This window comes from Dipteris shenzhenensis, chromosome 19, assembly GCF_047967505.1.
Source record: "Dipteris shenzhenensis isolate YYH24624 ecotype China chromosome 19, Dip_SZ_1.0, whole genome shotgun sequence".
In the NCBI taxonomy this organism is placed as follows: domain Eukaryota; kingdom Viridiplantae; phylum Streptophyta; class Polypodiopsida; order Gleicheniales; family Dipteridaceae; genus Dipteris; species Dipteris shenzhenensis.
This window is the reverse complement of record NC_141614.1, coordinates 22,204,180-22,225,458: the sequence shown is the minus strand read 5'-3', so window position 1 is coordinate 22,225,458 and position 21,279 is coordinate 22,204,180. Positions and strand designations below refer to the sequence as shown.

The 21,279-nt window shown below is 42.2% G+C and overlaps 1 protein-coding gene across 1 annotated transcript; it reads right to left on the bottom strand.

Annotated features, from left to right (window-relative positions):
- Window positions 1–4,585: 4,585 nt before the first annotated feature.
- Window positions 4,586–8,443, bottom strand: LOC147890237 (uncharacterized). Its single transcript, XM_087390236.1, has 2 exons — window positions 6,197–8,443; window positions 4,586–5,953 (listed from the first exon to the last, which is right to left on the bottom strand). The coding sequence occupies exons 1-2, from the start codon at window positions 8,441–8,443 to the stop codon at window positions 4,586–4,588; spliced, it is 3,615 nt and encodes a 1,204-aa protein (XP_087246362.1).
- Window positions 8,444–21,279: the final 12,836 nt, after the last annotated feature.

Genomic DNA, 21,279 nt, shown 5'->3' with positions numbered 1-21,279 from the left:
AGGAGGAGGGAGCAGGAGGAGGAGAGAAGAGGAGGAGGGAGTACAAGGGTAGGGAGTGCAAGGGTAAGGGCATGCTAGAACATGATAGTGTAAGAGAGAACGGATGCAATGGAGATCAACCACTTGAACACAATAATGAGCTTGAACATTGAATCCCAAAGAGTAGGAGCTTCATTCCATTGAGAGATATTTATACATGTTGGTCTCTACACAATCCGTAGGTACCTCCAAGGTGGGACCTCTTTTGTAGGAGACCTTTTAGAAAAGAGTCTGTCTACAAAAAGTGGGGGGACCTTTTGGATCTCTACAAAAAGTGGGGGAACCTTTTGGTCTTTCATCAAAGTGGGGCGACGTTTTGGGTCTCTAAACAAAGTGGGGCGACCTCAAAAAGTGTAGGCTTTTAGCCCTCTCTATCTAGATTTAGTCTTTCTCTCTCTGGATCCTGATTTTGCAAGTATGATTGGATCTTTTCTAGAGACGATTTTGGCTATTCCTGATCCGTTAAGATTCATCATACCGTCTTTTAGTCTCAAGATATTACAAGTGGAGCTTTACCCCGCTACTCTACGCACACAATGATCTCATCATTGATGCTCTATACTGCACTTCTGGTCCTTGTTGCCACTGGGTTAACAACTCCTCGGGATCGATTTGATTACCCGTCCTCAGGTTATGGTTGAGTCTGCAGATGATGTTGTGTGGTGGTAGTTTTTATCCAATGAGTATGGTAAAGATGGCATCGGTGATAGATGGATCGTGTTGATCTTTTCCTTGTAATCCACGATCACCGTAGATTGTTTGCTTAGTTTTTAAGAAGCCGATGTCAACCATTTCTTCAAACAAAACACATACCTACCTTGAAGAAATATGGCTCTTTAAAAGAGGCGACTAGTTGTTTGGGCATCTATCTATTGATTGGGGTTGAAACTGAGCTTGGGTAAATGGTCATCAATGGTGAGGGACACCTCCAGGATTACTGCTAAATCTTCGCTATAGTCCTCAAGATTAACAAAATATAAGTTATTATTAATCTATCTTTAAAAAAATACTTCAAGTAAAATTATTAAAAGAGTTATAATACAAGGATGGAATCACAAGTTTCATTACACAGTCTCCAAGTAAGAATATAGGAGGGGTTTTTTTCATTACATCAAAAGAAGTGTTGTCACTGTCTCTCCCGATGAAAGCATCATCAAAGGATATGTGGGAATAAATTCACCAAGGAAAATGGATGCAACATGGCATGAACCTTTGAAATTTGATGGCGATTAAAGGATGTCATACTAAGGTTTTTCCTACACATATACATGATCACAAATTGGAGTTAGATCCATGCAAGCATGTGATGGCCACATGATGGTTGTTATCATCACGGATGGCAAACTTGCTGATATGTGGAGACTGTTGTGGTATGCACTATTGTGGTGAGGCAATAGAGGCTGAGTCAATGCTTGTATAGGAACATACAATCTTGTAGCCTTTAGCTTGAATTCCCTACCATCATTGTTTTTTCCAAGAATGTATTTCTTCCAAGGTCATAACTAGACCATCATCATTGAAATCACCATTTGTGAATTTCTCCCTACTAAAGAATGTCTGGAATTTGTGTTAGAGGCTTATCCAATTTGCATGAGTCTTTACACATAGAATAATGATAAAATGGCTTCACTATAGAAGACTTGTTGCCTAACTATTTGCAAAAATAATGCTAAATTCTGTGCATTCATAATTTGAGAATGGACTAAAAATTGAGCAGTTGAAACTCAAATGACAAGGCTGTGATTATGTGGATGCAATAATGTTGCCTCAGAGGACTCAAACCATACATACTTGTGATAAAATAAATTTATTTTGAAAATAGGGCAATAGAGTAAATGAATGGCTTGCAATGAAGAAGGATGTGGTTGGAATGTAATCAAAGGAATAGTCCCCCTTTGAAATTCATTGAGTTGAGCTAAAATGAAGCTGCCAATATGGGTCTTACACTTATCATTGATAAAATTTTTTTTCTTGTAAGGAGATAAAATTCAAATGAGATGTTGAATAGCGGGTTGTGTCACTAAAAAATATATGTGCTATTGAGGTTTTTACAATAATGTGGCCTTTGCACATGGCACTTTGGCCTAAAGATGAAGTAGAGAAGAGTGACTACTTGTTGAAGAGGCGCTATGGACTAACCCATGCCACAACAAAGCTATGCTATATCTTGAAACCAAGAAGGCAGTATGCCCTAAAATGTGCTTTGGTTTGAAATCGCACATTGTTATCAAAAGTTTTATAGAGCGAGAAGAACTTGTGTTGCTCATGGCACAGTGTCCTAAATGGGAGCAACGGATCAATGATTGATGAAGATGCTATAGAGAATCAATTGTGTGATAGGCCCTTCAACGATGAGAAAATAATCTTGCTCATTTGGAGTCTATGGTCTGAGACAAAAATGTCACATGGGCTCATGCAATGGAGAAGAGTATAGGATGTTAGAGAAATGGAGAGAGAGAGAGAGAGAGAGAGAGAGAGAGAGAGAGAGAGAGAGAGAGAGAGAGAGAAGGGGGGGGGGGGAGGAGGAAAAGGTATACGATAGGACACCATGAGATAGGTATACAATGTGTACACTATAATCCACAATCCTCAGAATAGTGGAGTAAACCCAAAGTGTGTATATACAACTAAGAGTATCAGGGGATAAGGTCCCATACTAGGCCTCTCTCATATCTCAATGGAGTTACCTAATGCATTGTCACCATGCATCTTATGCACCTAGCTAGGCCCCATGTGCCACCTAGGTGATATTTCACTGCAACCAAATACCTCAATCAAGGTATTCTTGCACTCCATGTGTGTTCACGATGTGTATTCAATGGTCTCCCTTCTCGAGGTAGCTAGATACACCTAGGATTGCACCTAGGATACCTGAACCCTGCCTATTTGACACGTGTTAGCTCCTCATTGGTCAAAATACCTTGACTGAGATAATACTAGCCATTGCTTGCATATTGTATTTCTTTGTATTTTGGGTATCCAATTTTGTCGACTATTTTGTCGAGACATATAAAAAAGTGGGAGGCCTTAGCTTGCAACCATGCATCTTAATAGCATAGCTAGAAGGATATGTGGGTGAAAGATAGAAAAGCATACCTAGTTCCTTTACATGTGATTTTAACCGTTTGATTCCGATCAATTACTCTTTCGATTCTAATCAATTACTCTATATTAAAAAGATAGAACAATATATATTTCTTCTCGTAATCTATTGTTGATGATCTTATCATCATAAGCTCAAATGTCTAGCTCGTTTCAAAAGTCAAGTTGTAGTTCACATCTGGATTTCAAATAAAAGACAATGGGAGATCTCGTCTACTTTTTCGGCATAAAAACATGGTGAAATGAAAACCTCATTATTTCAACACAAAAAAGTACACCCAAACTATTTGAAGCAATTTCATTTGCATGACTTAGTACTAGCCACTACCAACTCCAATGGAATCTAACATAAGTAATAACTTTTGTTAATTTAAAGTTCATGATGCTTTTATACATGTACATGCATAATATGTTGCCCCTGCGAGACTTTTTAAGAATGACTTGGACAATTTCAAGAATTGGATAAACAAGATGCTTCTTTTATAGGTACACTTTCAAGGTTAGTCTTGCCAAACAAAACTATAATTGAAATCGATGAGCAAAACAATTCTTCTCAAGCACAAAATCATCTGGAGCTAGCAAATGGAAAAATGAGTGATGGGTCTAATTAGAAATCAAAAGTTACAAACAAGCCAAATGACATCCATTGCACAAGTGCACATATTTTTTGTGTTCTTGAGTAAGAAACGTAGATATTATTAACACTAACGTTCAACAACCTTAGCGTTCTTGAGTAAGAAACGTAGATTATTAGCACTGCTAATAATCTACGTTGTTGAAGTTACTAATGTAGATTGTTAGCGCTAACTTTCAACAAGGCCAACAATAAAACTAGCTGCCTCTTTTTATTCCAAAATCCCGAGTGTTTATGCAACTGTTTTTAAAGACAAATTCAATGCAGAGCAGTCAAACATTTCTTGTGAAGCTCCAAAGCACAAGGACTAGCAAAGGGGAAAACTATATCATCAGCACAAGGACTAGCAAAGGGGAAAACTCATTGATGATATAGCCAAGATGTCATGATCAGTAAGTGAGCACTTTTAAGGGGTGTGAAACGACACTTTTCAAGATGAGAAAAACTGTAAGGAGGACTACCGCTCCTTTAAAAACTTTATTATCACTCCTTTACAAACTTATTATCACTAGGTAATGGTATTCACATTCCAGAAAAGACACCAGGAGGTGCACAAATTTATACATCATAAGATTACAAAGTAATGACAGTACAATCCAGGGAAGGTTGTTTGTTCTATGGCCCACTCATGGGTGAGATATTGAGAGGCTTAGGCTATCTTTATGGCAAGACTTTGGATACCTTTAATGAAAAAACCTTGTGAAATTTGTACACCTGCAGCAAAAATGCAGAGCTATTGCTGGAGGAATGCGAGAAGAGGAGAGAGAGAGAGAGAGAGAGAGAGAGAGAGAGAGCAGTAGTGTACAGTTTTTATGGGTGGGCAGGCTCAGCTGGTGTAGACTCAGCTGATGTAGGCTTGGGGAACTTGAGAAAAGCAAGTACCCCAAGGGCAGCCAAAGCACTGGTAGACACTGCTGCAGTGGGAAGAGAGAGGTTGGCAACTACAGACTTCTTATGAAGAAGCAGCTTCAAGGAGCTGTTCTCAACTAAGAGGCTTGTCTTCTCAACATCTTGAGTCTTTTTAGCATTGGAAAGTTCCTGCTGGAGGCTCTCAATGCTCTCCTTGAGCCTCCTAATCTCTTGATCATCTTTCTGTGAAACATCCAGAGACCTATCAGAGTGCTCGCTGGCATGGATTTCTGAAGTACTGGGCCTGGTCTCCAGGCTCTGCCTCTCTTGCAGTAGGGTGGCCAGCAGTTCATCCTCATGCCTGACTGCCTCCTCCTCTCCCTTCGTGATTAAAGACCAAGCATGAGCCAGCTTCATCTCAAGGTCTTTGATGTGAGACTGCAGCTCTTGTAACACCTCACTCATACCCACTTCTTGCTCACTTTCCACTGAACTAAGCCTTTGTTCTAGTTCTCTGCTCTCACAATGCACCTGCCTCAACTTTTGCATCAGAGCTTCCCTCTGTTCTTGCATTTCTTCTACTTTGCTTTCCTGCTCACTTCTCACCAACTCAAACTCCTGCTGTTGTTCTGTGCACCGTCTTCGCACAACCTCCAACTCCTGCTGTAGCTCTGTGCACTGTCTTCGCACAACCTCCAACTGTTGCATAACAGATTCCTTTCCATGCCTCTCCTCCTTGAATGCAAAAAATGTGGTGTCTTTCAATAAATTCTCAAGTTCCCAGTTCCGTGCTTGCTTCATCTCCAGCTCTTTTATCACAGAATTCTTTGCCTCTTTTTCCTCCTCCAATGCCGTCACAGTGGCTTTTTGCTCAGCTCTCAACAATTTCAAGTCTGCAATAAGCTTTTTCCTCCATGCTTCCTCCTTCTCCAAGTCTTTCATCACAGCTTCATAGTTCTCTCTCTCCTCCTCCCAGGCAACCCTTATGCCTTCATGCTCAGTTCTCATCAGCTCCAACACCTCCTCAAGCTCTCTGTTTCGAGCTTGCTCCTCCTCCAATACTTGCATCATGGCTTCCTTTTCTGTGCTCTCCTCCTCTAATGCCACACCAGTGCCTGCTTGCTCAGCCCTCATTATGCTTAACTCCATTTCAAACTCACTGTTCAGTTCTTTCTCCACCTCCAACTCTTGCATCACAGCTTGCTTCAGCAGTCTCTCCTCCTCCAACTCCTCCACAGTGTCTTCTTGCTCATCCTTTACCAACTCTAATGCCTTCTCAAGCTCTTTGTTCCGAGCTTGTTCTGCCTGCAGCTGTTTCATCACAGCATCCTTTTCAACACTCTTGTTCTGCAGTGCCACTATCGCGTCTGCTTGCTTTGCCCTCACCACGTCCAACTGCTTTTTGAGCTCTCTGCTTAGTTCTTTCTCTGCCTCCAACTCTTGCATCACAGCCTCCTTCCTAAGTTTTTCTTCCATTGACTCTAACTTGTTGCTTTCCTGCTCAGTCCTCATCAACTTGGAGACCTCCTCAAGCTCTCTACTCCGTGCATTTAACTCTTGCATCAAGACTGCCTTGTCCACTTTTTCTTTCTCCAATGCCACTTGTGTGCCTGCTTGCTCAATGTTTAACTCCTTTTTAAGTTCTCTGTTCAGATTTCTCTCTGCCTCTAACTGTTGCATCACAGCTTCCTTCGTAAGCCTCTCCTCCTCTAATTCCACTTCATGCACTGCCCTCACCATCTCAAATGCCTCCTCCAGCTCTCTGTTTCGAGCTTGCTCAACCTGTAACTCGTCCATAACAGCTTCCTTTTCTACTCTTTCCTCCTCCAGTGCAACTCTTATGTTTTGTTGCTCAGTTTTCACTGTTATCAACTCCTTCTCAAGCTTTTTGCTTAGTTCTTTATTCACCTCCAACTCTTGCATCACGGCTTCCTTTGCAAGTCTCTCTTTTCTCAATTGAACCAAGTTGTTTTCCTGCTCAGCGCTCAAGGACTCCAACTGCCCCAATGTCCTCTCCAAATGCAGCTCCAGTTCCTTCGATTTCATTTTTGACTCCTCCAGTTGTAACTGCAGCTTTCTAGCCCTCTCCAATTCAAGGTCGTTGCAGTGCATTTGCTTCAGCAACTCCTGTATCATTGTCCCACGTGCCTCTTTCTCCATCTTTAAACCTACCACTTCAATTTCATGGTCTGCTTTCATTTGGAGTGATTCCTGCGCTGCCTCCTGCAGGCGAAGCTCTTGCTGTTTGTAGCTAATTTGCAGCTTCTCCTGCTCAGCCTCCAGCTTTGTAACCCTTTGCTTGGCACCTTCGAGCAATGATTTTTGAGCCTGGGTCTCTTCCTTCAAACTCGATTCCTGATGTTCCAAAGTTTGGATCAATTCTTTTGCGAGCCTGCTTTCTTCGATGGCCAATGCATAAGACTTATTCAATTTAGCTAAAGTGTCTTCTGTTGCATCATTCTTCTCCTTGAGCGCTGTGAGTTCCGCTTGTAACTCATTTCTCTGAGCCTCCAAGGCTTTAGTTTTGGCTTCCTGTTCAATTTTCTGAGCCTGAACATTCTGATTGACCTCACTCAAACTCTTGCTTTCACTACGAAGCCGTTGCAGTTGGTAGTCCAGTGCATCCGCTCTCTCTAGAGTTCCTTCAAGAGCACTCTCCAGCGTCAAAGAATGCTGCCAAGTCGTCTCAAGAGCTTGTTTGGACTCCCGTAATGCAGTTTCAAGAGTAGCCCTCTCCCTCTCTAGTGTCAAAACATGCTGCCGGGTCTCCTCAAGTGCCTTTCTGGACTCGCCTAAAACGGCTTGAACAGCACCTTTCTCCCTTTCTAGCGTCACAACCTGCTGCCTGGTCTCCTCGAGCGCCTTTTCGGATTCGCCCAATGCAGTCTCGAGAGCACCCCTCTCCTTTTCTATCGCCAGAGCGTGCTGCACGGTGTCCTCAACAGTCAGTTTGGACTCGCATAACGCGGTTTCAAGACCGATTTTCTCACTTTCGAGTGCCAAAGCCTGCTTCTGCGTCTCCTCCAGAATCTGATTAAATTCAGTCGCAAGAGCATCCTTCTCTTTTTCTGGTTGCGCCTCAATCCTTTGATCAGTGTTGTGCAATTTGAATCCCTTGAAAACAGCGAGTAGCTCAGCAAGAGAGAGCCTCCAAGCGGGTTGCCTCGAAGATACACAATCAGAGTTTATTGCAGCTTTACAATTTTCCAGTCCCGTGGTATTTAGAAACTCATATTGCAATGCTTTGAGCTTCGCAACTTTGCTTTTGTTCTCTACGGCCCATTTGTCAATCTTGACAAGATTGCAGCAAACTGCATCTTCTAAGAGCTTCAATTTCTCCAGCCATCGGTCTTTGCCCGACTTCAAGTTTGCCACCTCAGTAGCAAGAGCATCATTTAGTGTAATCAACTTGGCGATCTTTCCATGTTGTTGGACGGGGTTGCGAGTGTTGCTGCTCGGCGAGCAGAATTCAGAGCTTACACTTCCCAAGCTTTGACTGTTACCACGAAGTTGGACGGGATTGGTAGCTGGGGTCCCAAGTTGTGTAGTTACAATGCCAGCTAAGGTCTCACTGCTACGGCGGACATTGCTCAATGGCAAGTATGATCGAGTCGATGGAGAAAGACCCGGATCCTTGCTCATAAGCACGGTATCGAGCAACAGCTTCCTGTGGCAAGGCTTCCTCCGAATTCGGATGGCGGGTCTTTTCCGAAGGCGTTTGCAATGGCCCGAATCCAACCTGCAAAAGATGGCTAAGCAGATAAGCAGAAAGCAAGGGCTGAAGATACAAGCTCCTATTATTTCAACAGAGTTTCTCATGTTGATAGCAAGATATACAAGCTCCAGCTATTATCTCAACAGTTTTCCATATCGAGCTATTATCTCAACAGTTTTCCATATCGAACTATCATCTAGCACGGCCGCTTGGAATCGCTGTTAAAACTACATTAGTTCCGGCATACTACTTCCTCGGAATGAGCATATGATTTCGCGAAATACCACAATTCTTTGGCTGAATGCATAGTTGTGGAAACGATCCCAGAGAGATGACGGGAGATGGGATCGGGGAATGGCCAGCAATCCAATGGAGCGATGTTAGAAAACGATGCAGATGGATTGTGGAGGAAGTCTTCTGCGAATGATATCTTGGAGAGAAAAGCAGGGGAGGAGGCAGGAGCAATAAGCTTGCCATAGCTTTTTTTTTCCTGGTTGGAGGCGGGAACTTCGACCTTCCTTCACATCAACTCCAGCATCTCTTCTTTGCCTCCAATCACCTCATCGTCAACATCAACAACAACAAAAACAACAACAACAACAACAACATCATCATCATAAGACAGAAAAAGCAGACGATGATTTTGGGAAGGAGATGCAACGCTCGCAAATTCGTTTGGAGAGGATCAAGGAAAGCACCCAACAGTTTTCCAAAGATGATCGATTCCTTGGCAGCACACACACGGAACGCTTTGGAGTACATGCGACATTTCCCTTTCGTCTCCCCCAAACTATTTTGCACTTGCACATGAATTTCGGTTGGCGTTCCATGGACCATGAACATCAACCAATCCGAAATTTGATTTGTGTGTGTGTGTTTTCACTAAAAAATAAAATGTGTGTGTGTGTGTATATTGAGAGAGAGAGAGAGAGAGGGGCGGGGGGGGGGGGGGGGGAGTGTTTTGGGTTATCTCAACAATGCCATGCAACCACTAAGGACGATCACAATAGATGTGTGTGTGTGTGTGCGTGCATGTGTGCGTGTGTGCGCGAGCGAGCGAGAGAGAGAGAGAGAGAGAGAGAGAGAGGACATATAGCTTCATTAGACTTCCAAGGAGCATTTTCTCACCCAAATGGGAAAGTTAATGGATGGTTAGGATGCTCCAATGGACATCAATAGAATCTCCATTGTACTCAATCGGACATGGCTAATTGATTGAGTTACTTTAATTCTTTCCTTGCTGCTATATATATTGGAGAGGACAGATACAAGCCCTTTTTTTTTCTAAAATGAGTCAACAAATGGCCTTGAAACTAGGTGAAGGCTTGTTGGTAAGTAAGAAAGCATGACTAAGATGGCTTATCCATCTTTATCATAAGATGTACCTTCCTTACTATCCAAAACACTATCTTATTTGATGCTAGGTCTCCATGGTGAAGCAAAGCTCTCAGGTGTGCATGACCTCAATTAAAAGCCCATAAGTAACAAGCCATAACTCTCAAGAGATGTCATGACCACATGTATTTATGTATTTCCAATCATTAACCCTTAAATTAGTGAGACTATAAGAGCCACTTAGCTTATGACAAGTCTCAAGCTTTCTTTATGAAAAGATAACAAAGAATTTGTGGAAAGGTATCCCTTCATTGAGCAAACTTGTAATTAAAATGAGTATTTCCAAAGTTAAACTTGGTTATTATGTTAGAGGGCTAAAACCATAGAGGAATCATGTCTTATTTTTTTACTTTATTGATTTTTCAAGGAGTAAATTTTATTGAATAATGCCATGGCATGGTAGTTTTGAGTCCTTCACTCCTCCTTATGCCCACTCCCTTTTAGTACCTTCTATTCTACACCTCCACATATTTCCAAGATTTAATTTGATCAAGTTTCAAAAGTGACCTAGTGAGATATGGCCAAAAAAGGATGTGTATTTATTATTGCTTTTGCACTTCAACATTTCTAATGTATCTATCTTCACTCTAATGTGCCTATTGTGCCCATTAAAAAAGGATCTATTTTATGTCATGTACAGATAAACTATTCGATATACCTAGCTTCAATTTTGTGTGGGTCCACTCTAACCTTTCCTAGAAAGTTCCCTTACTTTCACAACTTGGTGCAATCGAAGAGGGAGAAATAGTAAATTTTTATGATATTTAGAGTACCCAAGATTGCACCTAATCGAATTGGGATCCTATTACAAAACAAGTTCTTCAACGAAAAGGATGTAGGCATCACATTATGTTGCTTATCTTCTTTAAAAAGAAAAGGAAGAGTGTGCGAGAGCACTGCCTCGCAGCTATTTGGAAACTATCATGAAGCAAGGTTTTTTTTGAATGTTTTGATAATAGTTAGTGTATGATGGTGTACTGAGCTGAAATTGGCTTTTAGTTAGAGTATGATGGTGTGTTGAGTTGAAATTGGCAATTGGTAGCACGAGTCCACGTGAGCCTTGCCTCATAGTTGTTTGGGAAGTATTTGCAACTAAGCCTTGTTTTTTAATATTTTGACAATAGGTAGTGCATGATGGCGTGGTCAATTCCCATTTTGTAGGTGATAGCAAATACTTTGTAGAGGATTGATCTTATATTTCAATTTTCTTTGAATGATGGTTGTAGGCATCACATTATGTTGCTTATCTTCTTTAAAAAGAAAAGGAAGAGTGTGCGAGAGTACTGCCTCGCAGCTATTTGGGAACTATCATGAAGCAAGGTCTTTTGAATGTTTTGACAATAGTTAGTGTATGATGGTGTACTGAGCTGAAATTGGCTTTTAGTTAGTGTATGATGGCGTGTTGAGCTGAAATTGGCAATTGGTAGCACGAGTGCACGTGAGCCTTGCCTCATAGTTGTTTGGGAAGTATTTGCAACTAAGCCTTGTTTTTTAATATTTTGACAATAGGTAGTGCATGATGGCGTGGTCAATTCCCATTTTGTAGGTGATTGCAAATACTTTGTAGAGGATTAATCTTATATTTCAATTTGCTTTGAATGATGGTTGTTGTGGTGGTTATTGGTAAGCTATGTAAACGAGGATATGGTCAGTCAAGGATGCATTAGTTGTCCCAACATGGCTAGTTATAGTAGGTGCATTTGTCAAAATATGATCAAGCATGGATCTGTATATTGTGGTTGGCGTTTTATTTACAAGTTGTAGATTAGGTTTCCCCATCAACAACATCAATTTTGTTTTTTGGTCGATTCTTGCAACACGTCAACATTTAAATCTCCTATTATAAGCATTGTAGTTTGCTGATTTTTGGCTTCACTTGCTCCATGTGTTCCAAGATTGTGCTAAAGTTGCATGCCCAGTGCGATATGTCGCTACTATTAACAATGATTGCCTAGGGATTGTGCTAAAGTTGCATGCCCAGTGCGATATGTCGCTACTATTAACAATGATTGCCTAGGGTTTGGTTGGAAATGTTGAGTGATTATTTCAAGCACAGGTGTAGTGACTGTTGCTTGCAAACTTAGATGAAGTCTAGTCTTGTACAATAGTGTTGTGCCCATTTTGTGAATGCTGTAGTTGTAGCAAACTTTTGGTTGTCAATGTATGTGGTTGGAGTTGTTGTTCTAGTTTCATTGAGAAAAAGTATACCTAATGCAAGGCTAATGATTAGCTTTGGTTCTTGTTCTAGTTTCGTTGAACAAATTATAGTCTCCATTTATTTTAGGATAATGATCATGTGTTTAATGTTTGTGTGATTGTATGAGTTCAAACCCATTTTCTTAAGCATGGTATGTCAAACTGCCAAGCTGTAGTGGTGAGGAGCCTTTCCATTATATCTTTGATAGATGTATCCAAAAGGAAAAGGATCTTCTTCAAAGGTTTGGTCAGGTAAAGTTTTTCCTTGCTATGAACTCTTGAGAGGGCCCTGTATATAATTCCATGCTATGGACGGCCAATGGATTAAAGCATAGAATTTCTAGTGTTAATCCTTGTGCATGATAAACTATTCTTGCTGAGGTCGCTTGTATTCAATATTGTGTTCTTGTGAATGTGTAGATACTATTCCTCCCTATTTGTATTTCTTTGGTGATTGGGAGTATTGGCGTCCAAGTTTGTTCGATGCAGCCTTTGTATAGGTGTCCCATTCATTGGCGACTGTGTGTTTTGTAGCTTTTGTTGGAGTATTGTATCCATATTATTGTGATTGATTTTGATTGTGTCATGGCTTTGTCCATCATCTCCATTCATGAGGCCATCAATAGTATCATAGTTTCCTGCACATAACCCAACGACCATGTTTTTCTTCAATTTGATTTCTATATGGAACCTAACTTTGCTAGGGTCATTTGGAAAGGATAAAGTAGGAGGAGGATTTCGGTGTTGTTTGTCAGTGGCATGGAAAACATAAGGTTTCTCAAAATTTTTGTAGGGATACATGCTCATTATGTGCACAAGTCGGCTTGTTCATGTAAAGAAGGTAAAGCAATGTTAAGTCTTTAGGTGGAAGGCGATAACATAGTGAGTTGATTGTATCGATATCTTCTTATTGTGTGTTTGTTCTGAGCTTGTTTAAGATGTTAGTAAACAATAAGTCATTTTGGCACATGACAGTGTTGAGTTGGTAGCATCTAATTTTGTAATTCCAAAATTTTACTTTTAGTGGATTGTATTGCTTGAAAACCCATTTGCCACATACAGGGGGCAATTGGTATAAGTCTCCAGTTATGATTACATATAGGCCATTGAAAGGGAGGTTGAGAACATGTTTAATGGCTTGCAAATGCTGGTCAACAAAGCAAAATATTCTTTTTCTAATTAATGAGACTTCATTTGAGATAGTTGTCAGGAGATCCATTTATTGCTTAATTAGGTTATTGAGATTGTAAGCTACCAATTCAGGCATGTCCTTGTAATTTATTTGTATGGATAATGTCGAATGGAGAGTTGTGCCATTGATGTTGTATGTGGCTGTGCCTGTGTATGCCATTTTTAGTACCTTTGTCTTGATTGGATCTAAGTTGGGATCTTTGTTATATCGACGTAGGAGTTTTGGACTAGAGTTCATATAACAGTAGCTTTGCCAGTGCCAACTCTCCTATTAGGAACAAGTAGATTGGGTTTTCAAGAGTATTTTTTCTTTTTCCACATTATGTCATTAAATATTTGTCGTCGTTCTTTTTTAAGCCTTTTGACTATGTCAAAGACTCTTGTCAAAGATGGGAGAGCACAAGAAGAGTACATTAGAGATGTTGGAAGATTAGGAGCCAAACTTGATGATTGCTCCCACAAGGAGCCTTTATCCAAAGACAAGAAGAGTTTTTGGACATATATTTCTAGAAAATTCACAAGCATATATGTCCCCACTCTACATACACGGAGGGGACATCACCACCACCTTCGAGGATGGAAACATCAACAACCTTGACCTCGACCACAACCTCATCTCTTATTAGATAACCTAAAAGTTGTAGAAGATGTGATATGTTATTATGCTTTGGGGGTTGATTTTGTTTTTTGTAGGTATGCCAATGTCTATTGTATCATTGTCAAGGAACTTGTGATGTGTGACATCTATCATGTTAGTTGGGTCTACCAAGATGGCATTGTTAACTATCTTACCCCATATGTCCTTATTATTTGCCTTGGTGGCAATTCTATGGAATTGATTTTTAAATTTTTTCCAAATTCTGTTGTCTTCAACACTTGTACTATTAGCCGGAAAAGAAATCAGGACCAGAGGTTAGAGGCTAAGCATGGCGATGCTCGAGGGCCATAGAGGAAAGGAGAACGTGAGGGCGAAACATTATCATGGGAGGGGAAAAGGAATTAGAAGGGGAGGGAATGAAGAGGGAGACCATGACACAAGGGGAAAGGGAGAGGGGGAAGAGAAGCGTGTACATGATGGGAGGAGGAATGTAAAGATGGAGACATCAAGGGAAGAGGACCATGCTTTATTTTAAAAGGAAGGGAAGGGAGAAATCAAAGTACTAGCTAGGTGGCTTTACAAGAATGAGCGTGTCTCATCAAGGAATAGCCCCCTCCTTTTATAGCCAAGAGAGAGGGTCTCTCCCAATAAATGCATCCTCCCACATGCATGGTGTGTGTGGAAAAGTCTCCCATGTGGGCTAGGCGGTTACGCACTCTCAATTGTGTGCGATAACGCTTGGCCACATTTTTCCACATATATCAACTCCCATATCCCAAGTCTATGATACTCCCTTGGTCTCTTCCCAATTTTATAATACGTTCAAACATCTAGGAGGACAAGTGGAGGGTTGGCACAAGGAATCTTGCCACCTCATCCTACTTTCCCCATTATTTAACTTGCATCCTTGGACTATCTATACCTCCCCCACATGGGCCTATCCTATATGGAGGGAATAACCCAATATAATATCCATCTCCACCTATTTTATATTACTTCTCCCATGGACTTTGAGCCATATCTCACTAAATGTAGCCTAGGTGGAGGGGTGGCACATGGAGGAGCCATGCCACCTTACATTTTATAATATTACTACCATGGATCACACCTTATGGGTCCTCTTACGTGGAAGGGTGGCACATGGTCATGCCCTGCCACCTCAACCTTGGGCCCTATGCACACCATAGTTTATTATACTATTGCCACACATACAAACACACACACATATTAATGCCTTTTTCCTTAAACAAATTTATCCATAATAGTTCCCCCCCCCAGGAAGGGAATGCACAGCATTTCCATGCCTGGTTCCATCACGCACAAAGAAGGGCTTGAGATAACGCTTGTTGATCACCTTCTTGCCATATGGCTCATGCAGCTCCTGAACTTGTACAGACCCATTGCTACGTTCCTTGATGACTTTGTATGGACCGGTCCACAGTGGCAGAAACTTCTTATCCATTTGGTGGTCCAATCTATTATCAAAGCATAGCACAACATCCCCCTCAGCAAAGTGTCTTTCCCATCCCTTGCGAATCTTAGCATCCAAGCGGGCCTTTTGTCGATTCTTTTAAATCTCTGTTTGATGTAGGGCAAGGCATCGGGTTTCATCTAGCTTCTCAAGTTGCACCAACTGGGCCTCTACATGTTCATCTTCTAGCATCCTCTGTTCTTGTGCCAATCTCAAAGCTGGAATCTCTATCTCTAGTGGTAAAACGGCCTCAGTACCATATACCAACTCAAAAGGAGTGTGACGTGTAGATGTTTTATGAGTGATGTTGTAAGCCCATACGGCTTCTGTGACCTTCTGATCGCACTGGCTCCTACTCCCTGTGGCCATTTTTCCCATGGTTTTACAAAGGAGGCCATTGGTCCACTCCGTTTGACCCATGGATGCTGGATAATAGATGCTAGAAGTGCGATGATCAATACCCATGCGATCCATGAGTAACTCCACTACTTCATTTAAGAATGGACTCCCATGGTCAGAGACTATTTCCATGGGTGTCCCAAACCTTGTGCAGATACGTTCAAATATGAAATTTGAAACTGCCTTACCATTTGCAGCGGGGAGGGCGATAGCTTTAGCCCACTTAGTGACATACTGAGTGGCTACCAAAAGATACTTCTTTTTGCGGGCAGTCATGGGCAAGGGCCCGACAAAATCTATTCCCCACTTCTAAAATGGATGGATGGACATCACTGGGTGATGTTGCCCAGGACGCAAATCCTTCCTACCAAAGAATTGGCATGGTTTACAGGTTTTGCAATACAAAGTGACATCCTTGAACAAGGTCGGCCAATAGTATCCAGCATGTAGGACGCAAATCCTTCCTACCAAAGAATTGGCATGGTTCTTAGATTTTGCAATACAAAGTGACATCCTTGAACAAGGTCGGCCAATAGTATCCAACATGTAAAATCTTCTTAGCTGTATGGTCACTCGCTTAGTGTCCTCCACAAAATCCATCATGATTATGCTTCAATACCTTAGGTATTTCATCTGCATCAATGGCCCGTCTTAGTATCCCATCCATGCCTTCACGGTACAACACCCCATCAAAGAGGGTGTAGCGCCTACTATCTCTGCGGATCTTCTTTCTCTCATAGCTAGTACTTTCTGGAGGAAAGGAGAAAGCAATCAGAAACCTGTAGATACTTCCATACCATGGATCCCCTACTTCTATGGCTGCTACAAGGGTTACATCGAGGCACTCCTCTAAATCAATCAAAGCATTCTTCAAGTTGGAACAACCCCCTTTTACAATTTTGAAAGAAAAATCATATTCTTGTAGAACTGCCAACCATTTGGCCAACCAGCCCATGGGATTTGTTGATTGAAGAACCTGCTTTGCAAGACCATTGCTAGAGATTATAATGAAGGACTTTCTAGCCACATAATGCTTAAATTTCTCAATGCAGAAAACCAAAGACAAGGCATGCTTGTCATCCTCCGAGTAGTGTCGTTCGGTGTCGAGCAATTGTCGAGAAGCAAATCGAATGGGATACATGAACCGATCCTCCCCTTGTTGGAGAAGAATACCTGCCAGAGTGTGCTCACCAATCCCCGGATTGATATAGAAAGTCTTTGACCAATCTGGATTGCGTAGAATGGGTTCTAAAGCCAGAGCATTCTTGATTTGTGCAAACCCATGATCACAATCCTCATCCCAAGAGAAATCAACCCCATCTTTTAATAACATAGTCATGGGTCGTGTCAAAGCACCATATTGATCAATGAAGCAACGATAGTATCCTGCTAGATTGACAAATGAGCATACCTGACGTTTGGTTGTTGGCGGGGAGAGCTTGAGGATGGCTTCTACCTTCTCGGGGTTAGGCTTGACACCCTTGGATGAGACAATATGTCCCAGTAACCTCCCTTGAGTGGCTCCAATGGTGCATTTCTCCAGGTTGAGATTGCCATTCACATCATTGACCCTTTGGAAGGCCAACCTAACCTTCATGACGTGCTCCTTATATGACGAGAATATACAAAAATCATCTAAAAACACCTCCAAGAAATCCCCCAAATAAGGAGCAAACACCATCTGCATAAATCTTTGAAAGGTAGTAGGAGCATTGGTGAGGCCAAATGGCATTACTTTGAATGCAAATGTCCCCCAGGGTGTGGCAAATGTGGTTTTAAGCACATCTTCTTTGGCAATTCTTATTTGATAAAATCCAGAGTAACCATCATAAAAAGTATACATCTCATGACCACTTACCTTCTCAAGAATGAGGTCTTGAAAGGGAAGAGGATGATGGTCCCTCTTGGTGGCTGCATTGAGTTTCTTATAGTCGATGTAGACCTGCCACTTGTTGTTTTTCTTTGGGGTGACTACCACTGTGAAACCCATTCAATATTGTGAATCGGAATAATAAACCCAACTTCTACAAGCTTCTGGAACTCCGAGCGCAAAGCATCGGTCTGTAGGGGCCCTAATCTCCGATACTTCTGAGCCACAGCCTTCGCATTAGGCTTCAGCTTTATCTTGTGCTCTATGGCGATCACATGGCAAAGGTGGTGGTAGCTAGTTGCAAAGAGGTCAGGGAAATCTTTGAACATTTCTAGGAACTCATCTTTCTCACTTGGAGTGAGGTCTGAGGAAAGCATAGATTCAAGCTGTTACCTTTTCTGTAGGTGGTGGGGTCAGAGACACCCCCATCATGTAAAATTCCTCCTTTGAGGACTCCTCCCCCCCATCTGATTCTTCCATTGATTCAGATACCGAGGATGAGAGAGTATCATTGTCTTGCTCCTCTTCTTCTTCTAGTTCCGTGGCACCTGGTTGCATCGGGATCTTCTCCTTAGAAGCACCAAAAGACATGTGTCCTATCTTCCAATAGCTGACTGCATCACTCTTTCTCAACCATGGTCTCCCAAGTATGGTTGGGTAACTCCTACCTGTATCTTCAATGTCCACTACATAGAAATTGATGGTGGTGGTCAGCCCATTGATAGTGATGGGCAAATCCTCAGTGACTCCCAGGGTGGCGAGTCGTCGACCATCTGCTACCTTGATTCGAGTGGAGGAATGCCTTTACATTTCAAATTCAATTTCTTCATGATTTGGGGCACCATGATATTACATGTAGCTCCCCCATCAACACACACATTTTTGACACGGCAATTATCTATGATGACATCGACTGTATGTGGGTGCCGATCAATTTCTTCAGAGATAGAAGATACCTCTCTTACCTTTCCCTTTTTCTTGTTCCTCCTTGTTGAGAGCCCTTGCTGTAGCTCACGTCTCACCTTAGGGCTTAATGCTATTAGTTGAGGGAGCGCGATGCTCAAAGAACGATGAGCAAGGTCCTGAACGACCGAATAGTCTTCTTGCCCCAAGCCGATGGGAAAATCCGAGGGCGACCACTTACTCCTGTGAGATCTTTTAGACTTCTCTATTGGTGGGCCTACCATCTCAGCATCTGAGGGCTCTGAGAAAGACACCTTCTTCCTGGGGTGGCTTGGTCCACGGTTTGGAGAGGGGTCCGAGGTGGCACAACTTCTTTTCCCGAGGTTAAGGATCTCTACATTAAAATCCTCAGTGCCAGATTCACTTAGAAGATTCACACTTGGAATATTGCCCGACATTCCGTGCGATAATGACCTTTCTAGTGGCACCTGTAGCATACAACATTAGCTCGGTCTCTTGGAGGGTGGTTAGCTTGATTTCTGATGCCCACCGAAGATCAATTCAGGGCCTTGACTAGGTCATTGACTCCGGGTTCTTTTGCAGGAGGGGCCTCTTTAGCTAGAGGGGCCGAGGGAGTAGAAAGGAGGGGGGCTTGTGGGCGAGGCTGGGAAAATCTTCGAGGCGGAGGGTGAGAATATACACCTTGTTAAGGGTAAGCATCTAAGGGAGGACCATACATTTGAGGTGGAGGTGGTGGATACATCCCTGATGAGGGGTGGGGGTATGCCCCTGAGTTAGACCCCCTAGTTGTTGTTACAAGAATTGAGGGGGTTGCGGAGGGACAATCGTCTTCTTTGAAGTGGATCAGACTGAACTTTATCAAACTTTTGAGCAATCTCATTTGCTAGCACCATAGTTTCTAGATTCTCCCATTTAAGCTTGAGGTGGAATTCATCACTTGCTCCTGCTACAAGGTAGCCCAACACATGCTGAGTCATTCCAACTTGAAATCCGGCATTGTCCTCCAGTGTGGCAATTAAATGGTCCAGGAGCACGGCCACTCGATCCACATATCGACGCATCGTCTCACCTTTTGACTGCTTCAAGTTTGCCACCTGCAGGTACACATTCTCTGACTCCTCTTCTTTGCCGAAATACTCAATCATCGCTGCTGTCAACCTTGGCCAGCTTTGGCGAACGTCTTCGGCCTGCTTCTCATACCACACTTGAGCCAAACCCTCTAGAAATGTGGGAAGAACCAACAGCCATCTGTCTTCAGTAAGAAAGTTGAGAGAAACACAACGGCGCTTGAAGGCCACAAGATACTCATTTGGATTTTCTTGAACCCATCCACAAAACACGGGAATGTCAGCCATGCTTGGAAAATAGAAAAGAGAGAGACGAAATGAGCCTTATCTATGGGCAAACAATGGAAAGAGGTAGCTTGAACTGAAAATCAATGAAGATACATCCACAAAGCACACATAGGCAGGGTAGGGTGTGACTAGTGTATTGTGAAATACTGGTGTGACTGGTGTATTGTGAAATACTATATGGGAAGAATTTTCAGCATAGACAATCTTAAAAGGACCAACCCTCATGATATCGCAGCCATCTTTACAAGCGAGGGTTAGAGACGTGGTGCTGCATGAGGTTGTTCATCAAGGCAAACAAGAATGCCATGACAAATGTCAACAGTTGGAGAGCTTGCACCTCACCTTTAGCTTCTTCCAGTTCTTGTAGTTGCCATGCTATTTCTTCAAGGGGTGTGCGGTCTGGCATCCTTGTTTTGAGCAATGTCCTTGAGGACCTTTTTGATGATCTTCCGAAGTCGGTAAACTCGTATCAAGTATGCCCAACACTTAGTTTCATGATAACCACAACCTTTGCATTCCTTACAAATGATCACCCTCCTTCGTGGTTTGCAGCTTTGTTGGGGTGGTGCTTCCACTCGTGTCATGCATGATTGAAGTACAAGCTTCTCGTGCCAAGAAATCAGCAACTATATTTTGAGCTCGAGGGATATGCTGATTTTTTACCTCTTCAAATTGTTGGCACAGTTCCAATGCTTGTTGATGTCGTGGAACCAAGCCTTTGCTCCGCACCTTCCACCTTCCACTAACTTGTTCACACATTAGTTGAGAATCTCGTTGCACCTCAAGTTGCTTGATGTGATGCTCTTGTGCCTTGTGTAGCCCAAAAATAAGTGTCAAGTACTCAGCTTGGTTGCATGTACTTGCAGGTGTAGACTTGCTATAACAATACTCCTCACCACCCGGTAAAGTGAGCTTCACACCCATGCCAGCAGCCTTGGTCGAAGGTTTGTAAGTTCCATCAAATTAAAGGATCCAAGATGCCATCACACCAAGACTAAAATCCAGACATCCCAAGTTTCTCGGTAGTCTAAGATAGGTAGAAGGAGAGGGTGGGGAGAATTCAATACTTGAGCCAAACGTTCAACACCAAATAAACTGGCAATCCTTTATTGATAGTTTATCTTTAGACCAAAAGAATTACAACTTGAAGCTCAAAATGAGGCACAAAAGGTTGATTAGGTACAAATGGATTCCTTGGTTGAAACATTACCAACCATAGCCAAGGCCTAGAAACCTTTGTAGTGAGATTGAGAATAAACCATTCAAGACGAGCTTATCCACAGGAATTAATAAGCAGATGCACCAAATCTCCCTTTAAGCTTGGGGAGCATCCCACCCTTCGAAGAAGGACACCCTTTTAATTACCTCCGAAGTAGCAAGTAGCTCGATCACCATACAATGAGTAGAATTGAAATCAAAGTTCTCCAAGCGTATCAGTAGTTCTTCACCTTGAATCATCCACGGTGTATCATCCCACCCATCATCTCCTTGAGCAATGCACTGTACAATTAGTTGTTGCAAATCGACATGAAGATCAAGAA